The 16,835-nt window shown below is 34.0% G+C and overlaps 2 protein-coding genes across 3 annotated transcripts; one reads left to right on the forward strand and one right to left on the reverse strand.

Moving 5' to 3' along the window:
• The first annotated feature begins 794 nt into the window (after nt 1-794).
• Nucleotides 795-5,683, forward strand: LOC102627777 (2-oxoisovalerate dehydrogenase subunit alpha 2, mitochondrial-like). Of its 2 annotated transcripts, none has more exons than XM_006464992.4 (9): nt 795-1,202; nt 2,751-2,888; nt 3,010-3,192; nt 3,381-3,538; nt 3,644-3,743; nt 4,130-4,241; nt 4,338-4,477; nt 4,570-4,755; nt 5,354-5,683. In XM_006464992.4, the coding sequence occupies exons 1-9, from the start codon at nt 927-929 to the stop codon at nt 5,519-5,521; spliced, it is 1,461 nt and encodes a 486-aa protein (XP_006465055.1). In that variant the 5' UTR covers nt 795-926; the 3' UTR covers nt 5,522-5,683. The 2 variants fall into 2 exon arrangements, with proteins under 2 accessions (XP_006465055.1, XP_024951570.1); XM_025095802.2 differs by having other exon boundaries at nt 796-1,202; nt 2,698-2,888.
• A 126-nt stretch (nt 5,684-5,809) lies between these two features.
• LOC102627477 (SAL1 phosphatase-like) lies at nt 5,810-10,669 on the reverse strand. Its single transcript, XM_006464991.4, has 8 exons — nt 10,392-10,669; nt 9,932-10,007; nt 9,677-9,750; nt 9,383-9,588; nt 7,768-7,978; nt 7,580-7,678; nt 7,343-7,496; nt 5,810-6,314 (listed from the first exon to the last, which is right to left on the reverse strand). Exons 1-8 carry the CDS (start codon nt 10,569-10,571, stop codon nt 6,151-6,153), a joined length of 1,164 nt encoding a protein of 387 aa, XP_006465054.1. The 5' UTR covers nt 10,572-10,669; the 3' UTR covers nt 5,810-6,150.
• Nucleotides 10,670-16,835: the final 6,166 nt, after the last annotated feature.

The raw sequence follows: 16,835 nt of genomic DNA on the forward strand, positions 1-16,835 counted from the left end.
ATAAATTAGTGGGTAGTAGATTTATGAAATTTGAGCAATTATAACTTAGTTTACACAATATCTATTAGTTTTCATCTGTTTTAATGTTATTATTGAACCCTGTGTTTAGAAAAAATTCAAGTTCTAGGAACCTATAAAAGTCGCAATAAACCCTAGAGTAAAATAGAATCTATAATTAGATTACTGTTACTACTACTATATATTCTGCGAAGTATTTATGTTTGATTGAATGATTCGTTAACATGATGTGATTTCATGTATGGATATTATATGGTTTTTTATATCATGAGATGTGATTGCAACTTTCGAGCACCTTGTGGCAAGTCACCTAAAATATCCAACCAATTTTTTAACGCTCGCAAATACTTTTGTCAACCAATGTAAACACAGACGAGCACTCACTCTCATAGTAATCTAGGCACACTGTCTTGTGAGGTCATTTCTCGAGGGATTAATGGAGAGTTTAAAGGTTGCTTTATGATGGCACTTGGCTATCATACCTAACAATAAGCAAAATGCATATAATTTATTCAAGCAAATGATGTTGCTTCCAGAATGGTTGAAGTGGATTTTTCCTTCATTTTCTTTGCTTCCTTTAATAAATTTTCGACATTCATTTAAAAGAAAAGAGGGGAAACTAAAGGGCATTTTAGTTATTCACCATGGGGACTCAACTCACTCAAGGACCTTTTTGTTTTCACGTTTTAGTTATGTTCTTTGTTCACAAATTGTGTAAACGTAGTGATCTCCATGTTATTAACCATCATAATCTTTAACACGTTTATCCCTTGGCAAAAAACTACCAACATACAAACAATCAAGGTTGCTTATCCCAACTGAAAATACAAATCCAGAACCAATTTCAGTTCAGTTTCTGAAAACTCATATATCATTGCATCATTTGCAGCATCATCTCTTATTGATTCATGGCTCTAAGTCTCGGAATGAAAAATTCAAACAAAATTCTTAGCCAAATGAAGTCAAAGGTGGGCTTATTGTCTTTGATCAAGCAGAGTTCTTGCACTTGTTCTATGAACAGCCATTACAGCAAGACTCCATTGACAGCAGCTCCATTTACTCGAGCTTTCAAATCCCCAGATTCAAATTTTCGTTTTTCACCAACCCTTTTCTTGGCTCGTCGTTTTGAGTCCATCAAAGCTGGAAAGCAGTTGGATTCTTTCGGTAGTTCTGTTAATAATCAGGTACATTCATTTTGAGTTCCAACTCTTCTAGAGATATTTGTCCCTTTTTTTTGTTTGTTTAATGTGGAACAAAGGATTTTTTTATCTTTACATGTTGTAGTAAATGACAATTCACGACGAAGGTTTTGCATACTGGATTTTTAACTTGTTGTAGCACTATCGTCCGAAACCCATGCATAACAGTTTTTTGGAATATGTGCGTGCTGATTCAAAGTACGAATAGTTGTTGATAATAGTTCAATTAGTTCAACTGTTTAGCCGTCTCATAGTTAACGTTCCCTCGATTTAATCTCAAAGGGATTCCCTTTGTTCCTTTGTTCGATAACTAGCTATTCTGAAAGTCTCCTAATCAAATACTACATCTTAGATAATCAACTTTGAAACATTTTCATGTTTATATTAGCAGATAGGTGGAGAATTTATTTTTAAAAAAATAGCACATAAAATTGGTTTTGGATTTAGCTCTTGTGTGTATTTAACCAGTTAGTTTTACAATGGTACAAGAGAGGTTTCCAACAAAGTTGAGTATACGTATTATGTATGTACACTAGAGATTGTAAAACAGATTTTGGCTTTTCAATTAAAGAATGGTCCTTTGCTAATTGCAACACGCATCTTCAAGTAACTTTGAATTGTATCAATAGAGAATATATCACCTCACGAAGGAAATGTTTATTCCTTTACCTTGTTAACTGTATTAAAAATGAGGAATCCTCGAATTCTTTGTATATATGTGTGTGCATGTGTGTATGGGAATGGCAGAGCATTTCTGAGTGATGATTATGAGTACCTTGGTGTAGTAGAATTGTAGTTCTTGCAATTGAGCATTTCGAAATTTGGTTTCCTAGCGAAGTTATTGGGTTGTAGTAAAAGAACTTAAGAAGTTGTGGATACTTGAATCTATATCATTCATTTGCTTTAAACATTTCTCTATTCAACTCACTTTGTTGATGATGGGTCAAAAACTGAAGAAGGTGGTTTTATGATGATTATGGATGTCTTTTATTTCCACTGCAGATGCCATAATCCCCTGATTCATTATTCAACGATTTGGTGAATTTAGGAATGAACTTGTATATGACCTATTTTATCCATTTAAGTCATTGTATAACAACTTTCTGTGTTGTTATGTATGTAGACTCCAATAATTTGGGGTTTTTGTTGGAAGAAACTTCGAAAATGACTTGAAAGTGGCCACTATATTCTGCTTGGTTGGACATCACCTAAGAGTTTACCAGTCCTTTTCTAACTTTATCATTGTTCAAGTGATTCATAAAGTGATCTGTACCTTTTTATAGAATCCCGTAGATGCTGCATATCGTACAGTGCAAGTGTTTTGATTTTTCATGCTTGTTCTTCACAGTAAAATTGTGTGAATAAACACACAGAGGCATGCAGATAGTATCTCTACTTGAGGTCGCTTCAACAATGTAGTCTAGAATGCATAGAAAGGGCATAAATTGATACTGCTTTCTTTCTTTCCATGTATGTGTAGGTGCTTTCGAGTATGATAGACAATGGCTCACTGAAGCTAACACTCTATTATAGTTTTTAGATTTTCCGGGAGGAAGGGTTGCATTCACCCCTAATATGAGGTTTATTTCTGAATCCTCTGAGGAGAGAATACCCTGCTACCGGGTGCTCGATGATGATGGTCAACCATTTCCAGATAGCAGTTTTGTGAAGGTACTTCACCTCCCCCTATTCCCCAAAAATGAAAATGACCAAGAAATAGTTTTCCGTCCTATGTCTTCTGAATATAAATCCAGCTGAGAAAACTTATTTTTCTTTTTGTGAATTCAATTAGGTCAGTGAGGGAGTTGCCATTAAAATGTACAATGATATGGTCACCCTTCAAACAATGGACACAATCTTCTATGAAGCACAAAGGCAGGGAAGAATTTCCTTCTATCTCACCACAAGTGGAGAAGAGGCTATCAACATTGCATCAGCTGCAGCAATAAAAAATGATGACTTTGTCGTCCCTCAGGTAACAAGCACCTATGCAAACCTATTAATGTCAGTGTAATCCTCCTGAGAAGCATTCATGCATTTAGAGACATGCGCATCCCCACTCATACATGTAACAATGTAAATGCACAGATTCATGCATGCACGCTCAAACTCAGTAGAGGCTACTGTAGAAGTCTGATATTATATTTTGGTTCTGTCTTTCAGTACAGGGAGCCAGGAGTTCTGTTATGGCGCGGTTTCTCTATGCAAGAGTTTGCAAACCAATGTTTTGGAAATAAAGCTGATTATGGTAAAGGCAGGCAGATGCCTATCCATTACGGATCTAACAAGTACAACTACTTTACTGTATCATCAACAATAGCGTAAGATGTATACCTTGGCTAAGTGCGATCTGTTAGTGAACTTTCACAAGTTTTCAATTATAAAGCTTGAAATTCACAGACGGTAATGATTCTTACTTCTTCCAGTACACAACTTCCTCATGCGGTTGGTGCTGCATATGCTTTAAAGATGGACCGAAAAGATGCATGTGCTGTCACTTACTTTGGTGATGGTGGCACAAGTGAGGTAAGTATAATTTAATGATAATGTTGGGCATTCCCTCCTCACAGTCTCTATGGTGAACTTCATGGGGGTGTGGACTGGTCTCACTGAGCATCACACAGTCCCTCCATTTACCCACCACTGAGCTGGATGACATTGTTACTATTCTCCATAGTCTTTAAATCATTCATTCACTTTTAAGTTTGGGACTTTTATTAGCATATATATGGATATTGTTTTATTACTTCTGATCTTTCCATGGTAATGACATCATCTCTGCCATGACTAAATTGCTTCTGCCGTGGCTCCTTTACTATTGAATGTCTGATTGTTTGTCTTCTTTCCCACATCACCCCCCCCCCCCAACAGGAGGTTTCTTTCCTTTTTCTAATACATCAACTTGTAATTAGGGAGATTTCCATGCTGCTTTAAATTTTTCGGCAGTTACGGAGGCCCCAGTTATTTTTATCTGTCGGAACAATGGATGGGCTATCAGTACCCCTATTTCTGACCAGTTTCGAAGTATTCCTTCTCTTCCTTGTCCTTTCTAATATCTTGACAATCCTACTTAGATGAAGTCCTTTTTATCTAAAGAAATTTTTCTCTGGACAATGGCAGGTGATGGTGCCGTTGTTAAAGGCCGGGCATATGGAGTCCGAAGTATCCGTGTAGATGGTAACGATGCTCTTGCCATATATAGTGCAGTTCATGCTGCACGTGAAATGGCGATTGGTGAGGGCAGACCTATCTTAATTGAGGTAAAATGTCTATCTTTTTCTATTTTCTTAAGCGTTATGTGAGGCATGAGTGACTGGTGCTTTGATGTTTTCTTTAACCTTTCCCATGCCAGGCTCTTACATATCGAGTAGGACACCACACAACATCAGATGATTCCACTAAGTACCGCCCAGTTGATGAGATTGAATGGTGGAGAACAACTCAAGACCCTGTTACAAGATTTAGAAAGTGGATAGAAAGCAATGGTTGGTGGAATGGTGACATTGAGTCAGAGCTCAGAAGCAGTGTGAGGAAGCAGGTAATATTAGTGTCTTTAACAATCTCCAAATACGGCTTACTTCAACTTCAACACTAGAAGTTTTCTATTTAAGTTGCTTGTGTTCTAAACTAACAACTGTCTACACGTATTGTTGAACTGATGCCCCAAAGGACAGCACTGATCAATTTAGAAAAGAATATTTGCTTTAACATCAACAAAATAACGGAGAAAATGGCCAGCTCACCTACTTTTTTGGAAACTTTCTTGTCTTGAATTTGCAATAGAAGTATCTCTCGGAGTCGCTGTAGTCTTGACCAAAAAAAAAAAAAAAAAAGGGCAATGAAGGAATTCTATGATGCAGAAGCCTTTAGTTTTTGTTGTATAACCAATGGTCTTCAGCAATTTTAGAATACTGGACAATTTTAAAAACTCGCAATCTCATTTTCAACTTTATGATTTGTTGTTTGTGAGCATTCAATGAATTCTTTCTGTTTGAATTTGCTCTGGCCATAAGAAGGTCATACATCATTCTTGCTTGAGTCTTTTCGGTACCTTTTAAAGTGTCTAGATAAATATTTTGTGTTATGTAATTTTATGTCTCCCTTTGAAAACTTTAAGTAACTGCTCATTCTAACAGATATTACATGCACTTCAAGAAGCTGAAAAAGCGGAGAAACCTCCAATTTCAGACTTGTTTACCGATGTATATGATGTTTCTCCTTCTAACCTCCGCGAGCAAGAGCACTCATTAAGAGAGACCATCAAAAAGCACCCACAAGACTATCCCTCAAATGTTCCTATTTAGTTTAGTAAGTGTACTGATTAAGTGCAACTGCAGATAGCAAACATTTATCTCTGTGAAATTTGTACTTTTGATCTTTGAGTACATTTGGTTTAATAAATCAAGTGTAGTTAAAAGCAAATAGGATGTTTAAAATAATAGCACGCTTCATCACTTGATGAATAATTCTGCATTATTTTTGTTACCTGCTTAGCTGAACAAGTTCAGCACGAAAGTAATTTGCTTCCGAAAACGTGTTCTTTTAACACAATTATTAAACCTGTTTTTGATTTATTTTGGTTCAATGGAAGATCACTTCAAAAACTGTTCTTATTAGCAAATGAATCTTTCTCCAAGCAATCGTACATGCAATGCTGGTTATTTCAAGGGCGGCAGCATATATTCCATTACATGTAATTATGTTCACACTGCCGGCAATTACAAAGGAACGAACCAAGTCCTAGATCTTGCATGCATTGAACTCTTTTGCAGCGAGGCTGCAACTTATTGGGAGGATTTGATGAGAGATCCGTTAATCTTGAACTATGAAAAGGTTCACATATATCGGCTCATCTGGGCAAAGCATAATAAAATTTTCTAAGTCAATCGTTTAACTTGGAAGCGGAATGATATAGTCAAGTGTTTGCAGAGAATCAGAGGGATGAAGCTTGCTCCTCCAAGGATTCTTTGACTGCCTTCAACAGGGCCGGCATCAACTTCTGATTAGTAACAATGATGCCTGCTTGAAGATTTAGATGTTTGCCTTTTGAAAAATCCAATGGGTACCCTGCTGCATCTGTAACAACACCCCCAGCCTCTGCAGAGGTTGATTGACAAGTAATTATCCCATAATAACAGGAAATACTAACAATTTCAACCAGTAGCACTAGTACGTGTCAACATATTCATGGGATGGAAAGTGTAACAAAGACATGGAAAATAAATAAAATGTCCAAGCAGTGCATGAAAGAGATAAACAGCTGATTCACCTACTTCACTGTGGCCAAATTATTAATGTTAGTATAAAATTAACAAGGTGACCAATTGCAAAAGCAGTGTTTAACCATGTCTTCATTTAAAAAGTGAAACAACGGCCATCAATCACTACTGTACATACAAAAGAAACCATTGTGCTCATATATTTCTGCATTTCAGGTTCTTCAATAAGAAATCACAACGAAAATCATTTTGAGGAAAAAAGAAACAAGGACTTGTGTATAAAAGAAAAGGGGAAAAGTAGTTGAATTTATAATTGATAGTCCTTCTTATTCCACAGCAATACATGGCCAGGAAGATAAGTAATTGAAGGAACTGAATTGAGCCCCATTAGGGTTTTGACCCCAAAAAATTATTTGCACGCACAAAGTATACATTTGGAAGAAAGGAAATAAGTGCCTCAATATATATATTTTCCCCACATTTGAAACTCAAGATTGGCTGGTTTTAGCATTGGCGGCACACATTCAAAATGACAATATTCAAGAGTAGACTTATATAGTATGAGATGAGGGTATACAAAAGACTGTCATTTGACATCTAAGTAGGTGTATTCTCGTCTAAATTCAGACACCAAAAGAGGAGTCTTCCTAATAATTTAAGAAAATGATCCAGGCCTAGTTCTTCACTTTGTAAAATGTATAATCAATTCTTATCTGTATGTGTAACAAGAAAGATAGGAGGCTGACTAAGAAAACAAGGAAGTATGAATGAAAATTCAAATCCCAAATATGCTCCTGGTTGGTGGGACATGTTACCCAAAATTCACCCAAGTTAAAGATCAATCCCTACATACACTATTGTGAGAAAGTAGATAGGCAAGGATGTAGCAAAGGATGATTTCTATACCAGTCACAACAATAGATCCAGCAGCATGATCCCATATTTTTTCACGATACCCTTTACGTGGAAAACGTAGATATATGGCTCCATCTCCTCTGGATAACGCTCCATATTTTGCCTGGCTATCAATTCTAACTGGTGGTGCTTTGACGCCAAGTTTCTGCAGGAAGTAAGGCATGTATTAAAGTATAAAGAGAAATGTAATTATTGACCAAATGAGAGACAAAGAAAAAGAGGAAATACTTTGGCAATCAAGCTAGATAAGTCACGATTGGAATGTGCTGCTTCATATGACTCAAAGAATGAAGCTTCTTCAGAATTTTCAATAGCAGTGACTTGCACCTTAAAGAAAACCAAAAACATGTAAGTGCCAAATATCTATGCAGGTATAATAACACTTACAGAAATGGTTAATGATAAAGAGCACCAACCTTCACTGGCAAAGAACCACTCAGTGACTGCATATAAGTTCCGGCACCAACTTGTGCAAAAAAAAGGCAACCAACTTCATTATTTGAAGAATGCTGATTGTCACCCACAATGGATGCTAAAGGAAGATTGGGACAAGCCAGTACACCCAATACAACTTTGCCTTCATCAAGCAATGCTAATGCAATAGCATATTGATCTCCTCTTACAAACCTATAGTGAAAATTTGAAAGCAAAAACCATTCAATTATAGTTGACCCAAAAGCACAGAAATAAATAAAAGGCACTCAACTAGAAAGTCAAAAATGATATGATTACAGATCCAGTAATTTGGAATAATCAAATTAGATATTAAATAAATCAATTATTTCCAGTATTATGTGTATACATAATAAGCCTGCACTGCTATTGCTGCACCTTAAGAATAGTGGATGAGAGTCAAATAGACAGAGGGAGAGAGTACAGTCTTTGTGATTGCTATCGTTTTAGAAAAAGTAATGGCACCAAAATCCTCCAGACTTTATCTAAATCCTAGGGTAATATAAAAAACCCACATGTAACTCAACAGAGAACACTGGGTGCATGTCAATTCTGACTTCCCAGTGAAAAAAAAAAAAAAAAATCAGACAATGTAAATTTGTTTTGTCCACGGCAAACACAATATTCTTCTCCGAAGTCTCTTATCCTCAGTAAAGAATAAGGGTCCACAAACATTACAGGAAGAACTTGCAATATCAGTAAGGTTTCTTCTCTTTCCATGTAAATGGATAATCTCCCCAAACAAAAACTACAAATTTAATTAAAAGGAAGACAGTTTCTCACACTTGAAAATAAACCTATCATCTGAGTCCCATCTCCGAAAATTTTGAATTAATGTTAACAAATCCCACCACTATAAAAAGAGAAAAGTTGTACCTAGAGACATAATGGCTGGAATTTTATTCATGAACTCAAAAATCCAGCATAATGCACTTATTTGGAATGAAGCATACTCCAGCTGACATTAACAATTTCTTTCGATCAATAAATTTGCAGTATCCATCACCATTCAATTGATCAACATTTGGGTAGTAACTGTTGAAAAGTCAAATAATGGCTTGCCAATTTCAAAGAAACAAATTTGGTCTGCTTGCCAAATTCAAAAGGCAAAGTTGGTGGGTTTGCCAATTTCAAAAGGCAAGGTCAGTGGCACGGTTTTGTTGAAGTTGCATGGAGAAAAATGTGATGGTTTTCTAGAAGCCAATCATTTTTTTCTCCATGCAACTTCAACAAAACCGTGCCACCAACCTTGCCTTTTGAAATTGGTAAACCCACCAACTTTGCCTTTTGAATTTGGCAAGCCGACCAAATTTGTTTCTTTGAAATTGGCTTTGAAATTGGCAAGCCATTATTTGACTTTTCAACAGTTACGACATGTAAGTATCACAAAGGTAGGAAGCCCAATACTCTGCCCAAAGACACACTGTAAGTTGGATTGCATCAGACTCAGCTAAATTCTTATGTAGAATTGCATAAATAAATTCATGCTAATTACCTACATCTCACACAGGAGGAAATGGGTATGTTTACAAGACTAAAGCAACAATATGCGCTTAAAGGTTTAGGTTTGAAGTTCACCCTTTAGTGCCATCTATAGGATCTAAAACCCAATGTCGGCCATGTGAACCACCTTCAGATTTGCCACCGTCAATGGCCCTGATAACATCTTCCGTAGATAAAGTAGAAGTGTTATATGCTCCATCGCTGGCTAGAGTATCGTTTACAAGTTTAGTAATGCGCTCTAGTGTTTCCTGGGCACCATCCTGACGTAGATCTTTGGAATCCTATAGAAGTTTTAAGAAAAGGTATAAATTAAATTTGAATTTTCAAATATGAAAAGGAAATAGCTTCTACCAGTTTCACATATTTTACCTCCTCTGCTACTAGTGAAAATGGTTCAGAAGGAAATTCCTTCTGCAGTGCGAAACTAACCAATGCTTGTGATCCTAAGAATCACAAAATTCCATAAGCAACAGGACGTTAGATCTAAAAGAGTCTATGAGAACAATAACAGGTAAACAAAACAATTAACAGGCCATTCAATCATGTCCATTATTATCAGCTGGCAAATCAAATAAAAACTGGACAATAACCAAGATGCATTCAGAACAAAGCTGGAAAACAAACCGTAATCAGCAACAGTTACAGGACTTTTATCATTTTTAGATTGCACGTCAGACTGCAGCAGAGCTTTTTGCACTTTCTGAAGAATGGAAGTATATCATCTGAAATCAGCTTAATGCACTAAAAACCACATGCACAACAGGCATGAGAAAAATCACGCTCTAAAATTACAAAATGAAAACATATTTGAACATGAATTGGACGCATAATGACAAACCAAATATGCATGAAATAACAGTAAATTAAACCTTAAACAGTACACTCTAAATTTTGCTTGAGCTAACACTGAGAAATGAATAAACTCCACCCATGAAATGAAATCATCAACGTTTAGCAAAAAAGAATAAACAGAATTAGCAAAATTCACAACATGGGTTTTGTACAAATAACAGTAATAGAATCTGGGTATTGCTCAAAAGTAACAAATTTACAGGGAGTGAGTGAGTGTGTTGGTAGTTGGTACCAGGCAGAGACGGGCAGCAAGAGAAGCAGCTTTTTTGGCAGCAGCAAGTTCCTTATCGTAAGACATTACAATTGACGACACAACCAGCGAACAAGACTGTTGTGTTTTGGGTTTGGGTTTGGAAAACTGAGAAATGAGGCTTGGTTTTGAGACAGTTCTTAAGCAACTTATAATAGTCATCTCGGCACTCCTTGACTTCCTCTGCTCGCATTTGGCGTCAAATTATTGCAATCCCCCTGGTTCCACCAATCTCGCGTGATGTGATTGATGACTAGGGCGCGTTTGGTGTCATCTTAAAAAATGGTATGTTTGAAAACAATAACTAATAATTGAGAAAGAAAATGTACTTTTAAAAACTATAATTTAAAAAATGAAAAATGTGTTTGGTAATTTTTTTCAATTAAATTTTCTAAAAAAAAATGTTTCATATCACCTTTCTACCATGATAATGATTTTTTTTTTTATGTGAATGTGCCTATGTTCTACACTAAGATACAAATTACTATGATATTAAATATTGATAATTATTATGATAAAATTAATTACACATATTAAATTCAGATCACAAAAAATTCAAATAAAAATTAAAACAAAAATAAAATTTAAGAGCTTTCAATATTTGGAGAGAAATTATTTTTTTATTTTTTTCCCCTCTCATATGATATTTATAAGACATTGAAGTCATGAGTTACCACTATTGTGTTAAGGTAGCAAAGACTCTATGTTGTCTGGGATTGTAAAGGACGTTCTCTAACTTTAAGTTATAAGTTTTGGGAATTCGTTTTTGTTTTCGAAAATGTATTTTATAAGACAATACATCAAACAAGTTTTTAATCCATATTTTATTTCTGAAAAACGAAAAATTATTTTGTAAAATGCATCCAAACACACCCTTAATAATAGTCAAATTAAGACTTTAATAATAAATATCAGAACGATTCCGCATCAAGTTAATCACGTTAATGGGCATACTTCTTGGGTTTTAATTAAAATTTAATTTATTTTGATGTGGAACTACGGCCACCATGTTGTCCCCTTAGGCCCTTACTTCTACTTCAAATCTTCAACCATATCTTCTGTTGCAGTAAGAACTTAGAAATATAAAAATAAAAGGGTTGGACAAAGATATCCAACACCATGGGCCACGGAAAAAATTTCATACTCTTTGATAGGAGTGGTGACACTTTACCTTCTCATTATACCTCATCCACCCCCAATTTTCATTAATTCCGTTAAAAAAATTAAACTAATATTTATCTCTTAAGATACTCCACCTAATTCCGAACTCTTATTAAGTTTTTTTATCTTTTTTTCCAAACACCCACCATATAAAACTTATCAAATCTATTTTGAAAAGGAAAAAAAATTCATAATCACTATAATCCTTCTATTTCTTTTAAAGGTTTTATCCACCATTATCATAACCACAAAAAATAAAAATAAAAAATGATACTGCTTCATCATCCTATATTGAGTATTGTAAATTAATTTCTTTTATAATTACGAAAGTAGAATATTAATATTTGAGAAGAGATAAAAATTTAGAAAATAAAAAAAAATTAAGGTTTAAGAAATTAGATTAGATAAACTAGACATTAATAGAAATTATCATGTGAGAGTACTTAAAAAGTTATTTACCGTTTTAAATCATTTCATATAAAGATCAAATAAGTATTAGTATAAAAGTAATTAATGGGTATTGGTGAGATATAATGAGGGGTCAAATATCACAATTCCTTCGGTAGAGACGGCCAATAGGCGATGTCATCCATCAGGCTCGCACACATCGGTACAGCACGGCATGGCACATTAATGTATAGCACTCAAAAATAGAAAATTAGACCATTAGTTACAATTTAAAGAATAACTAGAAAATTTAATTGAGAAAGCAAATGAAGTTTGTACTCTCTTATCATTCAATTTTCATACTAATTTAATGTCAACTTGATGCATTATTTCATTAAGTACGTTAGAAAACAATTGCAATTTTCAGTTAATGTTTCAATTTAATTTTAAAGTGAGTTAGGCTAATAATTAACATTTTTAATTTCAGAACAAAATTGAGCCCAAGTGTTGGCTCAGGCACGGCCCACATGGTCTACTGGGTAGGCCATTTGTGCCGTGCTGGACTTCACAATTCGATTGCCGGCTTGGTGAGGCTCAACCCACGAATTTTGTGAGCCATGACAATCCTTTTGCTGTGTCCTATAAAAGACAGCAAGAAAGAGAAAAACAATTCATTATCCGCGTCCTATGATCTCCTAGAGAGAGGAGAGCAAGAAAGTACGAAAGAGAGAAAGATATTCGGCCCCGGGACCCTGGTCTCCTAGAGAGGAAACGAGAGCAAGACAAAGAAAAATTAGTTCTGGCTCTCTAGGTCACCGTAGATGAGAGCAAGAAAGGGAGATAGAATACGTGCCCTTTACTCCTTGGGGGAATTAGGGATGACAATAGGCTGGGGTGGCTTTAGGTATAGACGAACAAGCCGGTCGTCTAAAGCCCTATATTTTGTGAAGGCCTCATTTTTAAAATTTTTTTTAATAATTCTCATTTTTTTAAAATTGCGTATTTCAGGAAATCAAAAAGCTTATTAACATCTCTCTAATTATTAATTATCATATAGTTAAGAATTATTTTTTATGAAAAATCTATATTTGATAACATTAATGTTAAATAGATATAACTAATAATATTATTTAATCATTAATTCATTCATTATTAGTCTTTCCAAAAAAATTAAATTAGTTATCTTTTCAATTTCCTCAAAAAAATTAATTATTTAATGTTAGAATATTTGACTTTTAGTATTTCTTTTAATTTCCATTAAAAAATTTGTAATCTCAAAAATCAGTAAATGAAAAAATTTCTTCCGCACTTCTCTAGAAAGAAAAATATTATATTCATTGGTTCATTTAAAAAAAATTAATTTATAGAAATACAAAGTCCATTTCTATTATCTGATCATTAATTCATCATCTCAACTTTTTATGTTCTATCATTCGAAATATCCTATTTGAAAATAATATTATTCGTATTTATTTGATTGTTTATTTTGTAATGGATTTAATGGAATAAAAAAATATCTTCTTAACTTTTTTTTTAGGTTTTATTTTTAAAATTCAAGAATTACTTTTTTTTTAGGTTTTATTTTTAAAATTCAAGAATTACAAATGAAATAAATTTTTAACTTTTTTTAATTTCTTTGAGTATTGAAATTGCAAAACAAATAAAGGCCTCATAAAAAAATTTCGCCTAAAGCCCCAAACACTCTAAAGCCGGCCCTAACAATAGGCACCACTCAATGCCACAATAAAAAATTCCCCCCGTTACGGGTTTTTATAATTAGTAAATACATTCGCAACTGATAGTGGACTTCAAAATCACAAATATTAAAAAAATATTTTTAATAATAAATAAAAAATTAGATTATGTAATTCAAACTATAAATTTATAATAATAGTATAAAAAAATTTGCATGCAATAGTCAATTCTAGATTTTACAATGTAAATAAGAAATTAAAATTTCAACATTAAGACAAATACACAAAATATATTAATCTAAAACAAATATTTTTGTTGTAGACAAATAACCATAACTAATATCAATGTCTTGCTCCATCTTTTAATCATTATATATACAAGTATTATCAATAATATTAACAAGTAAATTTTGTACAACTATTGTTAGCAATTAATTAAACAAATAAAAATCCAACTTTAGTAAGCAATCATTAGGTTCAAGTCATTAAAGCAAAACAAATAAAATCAATCAATTAAAATAAAATATCAACAATATTAAACTTGAAAGTTATAAAATTTTTAGTAATGAAAAGCTTTTTGTACGTAAACACACACACACACACACACACATATTATACGTTGCGGCGAGATACGTTAAGTTTAGCAATTAAGAACTTTAACTTATATATATTTATGATTAATTTTTTAAAAGTAATTTTTACGATTAAAATTAAAAATATAAATAATTAAAATAAAGAATTCAGGTTGGTAGATACACGCACGAGTATCTGGTGAATTTTTTCTCAATGTCAAATCCACCAGCAACTAGCAGCGGATTTTAGTTTAAAGTACCAAATAGGCCCATAACTTGCAAAATTACCATACAACAGGTGAGTTTGGGTAGGTGGCAGATAATTTTTTCATCTCTAGTGGGGATGTCAAAAATCACTTGTCTAGTCAGGACCCGAGCAATAACCCAATCTTGAAATGAGGTTAGGCCAGAGTTGGATGTTGACATACCCAACATCGACCTAAAATTTTATCATTCCTATCTGAGAAGGAACTGGATTTAGTGTTGAAATGACATTTTTATTAACTTTTTCGAAAGATACAATTGGTAGTTATTGGAAAATAATTTAAAACTAATTAAATTTTAACCAGATATTATTATTAATGCATGTATGGCAACATATTTTGAAAAGTTGAGCACATATCAGTTCAATACTAAATCCAAATCTATCAAATAAATAGGAAATAGAAAGGAATTTATAAGCCATAGTGATCGAAAGAGGAGAGCAAACAGTGAGAAAGAGGAAAAATGGTCTTGCTGTCTTGCTCACCATATAAGAGAGCACAAAAGAGAAAAATAACTTTTGTTCTCTTGCCGCCTTGGGGGAGAGAGCAGTAAACAGAGAAAAAAAAATGAAAAAGAAAGTTAAAAGGCTTAAAGCCCTTTTCCTAGTCAACCGTAGAGCTAGAGAACAGGAAAAATATATAACCTTACTCTTGGTCCACCATAGAGCAAGGCAAGATAAAAGAGGGAAGTCTTACATGGTCCACCACAAAGCAAGGCATGAAATTGAGAGAAAGAGTCTGCTAAAATTACACAATTGACAAATTTATCAACTCAAGAAACTAGTACAAACGCCATGCTTAACAAAGCAGACATTATTACATTCTTCTAAATACAATACAGCAGAAAAATAAATACAATCTAGTCATCTTCATTATTGTCTAGAAAAGAAAAGTCTAGCTAATTAAGGATAGTGGCTTTTATTTGTAACCCTCAAGTTGGCTCGCTAGTCCAATACTCTATACATACTTGATGCAAACTCATCAGATGCTAACCTAAAAAAAGAGCAAGCACTGATATTACATTACAATTCATTGATGTTACAATTAAAATATTGTGAGAACCAGCCTCAGCAAACATATCAAACCGAGTTTAATTTAATTTTAAAAAATTTAAAATATAAAGTCTTTGTCCTAATTAAGGGTGGAACTAAGATTTTGGTTTGAGGATCAAAACAGAAACATGGCAACTTATGGTTAAAGAGGATGACAAAGCAGAATGTACCTAAAAGTAATTTGTCATATGGCTTACATGACAAGTGTCGCTCCAGGCCATCGAAACCTCGACGCGCCATCTTCAGAGCCAATGATTTATTTAATTCAACTACCAAGCTGCAACAAGTCAATAATATATATATGCGAGCGTATATATTTCATTATCAGGGACCTATTTCCTTGTGCAACTATGTGGTTGAGTGGACTAAACCAATAATATTCTTCATAGCCGTCATTAGATTTTAAGGTATGAAGTCATTTATCTTTTCAGTAATAAAAACGGAGTTTTTTTTTTTTTTTGGTTGTAAACCATCCGGTGTCCTGCGACCGCATTCGGCCTCGACTAATTTGGATTCGTGGTATAGTCACAGTTAAGACTCTTTACCCCTCTCAATTGGTGTGTTTAGTGGGAATCGAATTCGAGAGCTCTTGAGCTCTTTTCACAAATTCAGCTTGCGCTGCCAACTGAGCCACAACCATTTGGAAAAAACAAAATTTGTTTTTATGTCACTATGCATTGTCTTAACTAAAGTTTGAGTCTTCAATGTTATGCTAAGTCTTGTATTTAAGCTCGATGTGGTTACTATATATGTATTGTTATTAACGAATTTGGAATCCTTTAATGCAATTTACGAATTTTACTAAACAAGAAAAGGTAAATAAATCATTGACTCCACTCAAGCAAACAGAAGAATCATGCACTTGGCCTCCAACATATTAATTTTGTGGGAAACTTTTAAGAAATTGGAATTTCATATTGTTGGCATATCATTTTAATACTTGGTTTTGTTTTCTCTAAGATTATTACTTGGATGCATGCAGTCCTGCAAAAGCTCATGCAGCCAATATTGGCACCCATTTTGTTGTTTCTTTCTTTTTTTGCTAAAAATAGGGCACTATCTCTAAACAATTACCTGGTAACCAACAAGTCTCTCCCAAATGCTCCGGGCAACCACCAAAACTAATCTAACTTCCTTTACAGCCTTTCTTTCTTAATCATTCCAACTAACAAAAACAACACTTCTCGTCTCACAGATAGATCATTAAAACAAATTAAACTACATTATTCTTACACTTTTTTCCCTTTGGTCTCCTTTGCATGTCATAACAAAAGTTGATAATTAAAAATGGCGATGA

Source organism: Citrus sinensis, chromosome 7 (genome assembly GCF_022201045.2).
Source record: "Citrus sinensis cultivar Valencia sweet orange chromosome 7, DVS_A1.0, whole genome shotgun sequence".
Classification (NCBI taxonomy): Eukaryota; Viridiplantae; Streptophyta; class Magnoliopsida; order Sapindales; family Rutaceae; genus Citrus; species Citrus sinensis.

Coding starts and splice junctions, on each gene's coding strand:
- LOC102627777 (XM_006464992.4), top strand. CDS start 927: ATGGCTCTAAGTCTCGGAATGAAAAATTCAAACAAAATTCTTAGCCAA. Junction 4,242..4,337: donor TATTTCTGACCAGTTTCGAA/GTATTCCTTCTC, acceptor GGACAATGGCAG/GTGATGGTGCCGTTGTTAAA. Junction 4,756..5,353: donor GAAGCAGTGTGAGGAAGCAG/GTAATATTAGTG, acceptor TCATTCTAACAG/ATATTACATGCACTTCAAGA.
- LOC102627477 (XM_006464991.4), bottom strand. CDS start 10,571: ATGACTATTATAAGTTGCTTAAGAACTGTCTCAAAACCAAGCCTCATT. Junction 10,008..10,391: donor TTGCTGCCCGTCTCTGCCTG/GTACCAACTACC, acceptor TCCATTCTTCAG/AAAGTGCAAAAAGCTCTGCT. Junction 7,679..7,767: donor GTGGTTCTTTGCCAGTGAAG/GTTGGTGCTCTT, acceptor GTTTTCTTTAAG/GTGCAAGTCACTGCTATTGA.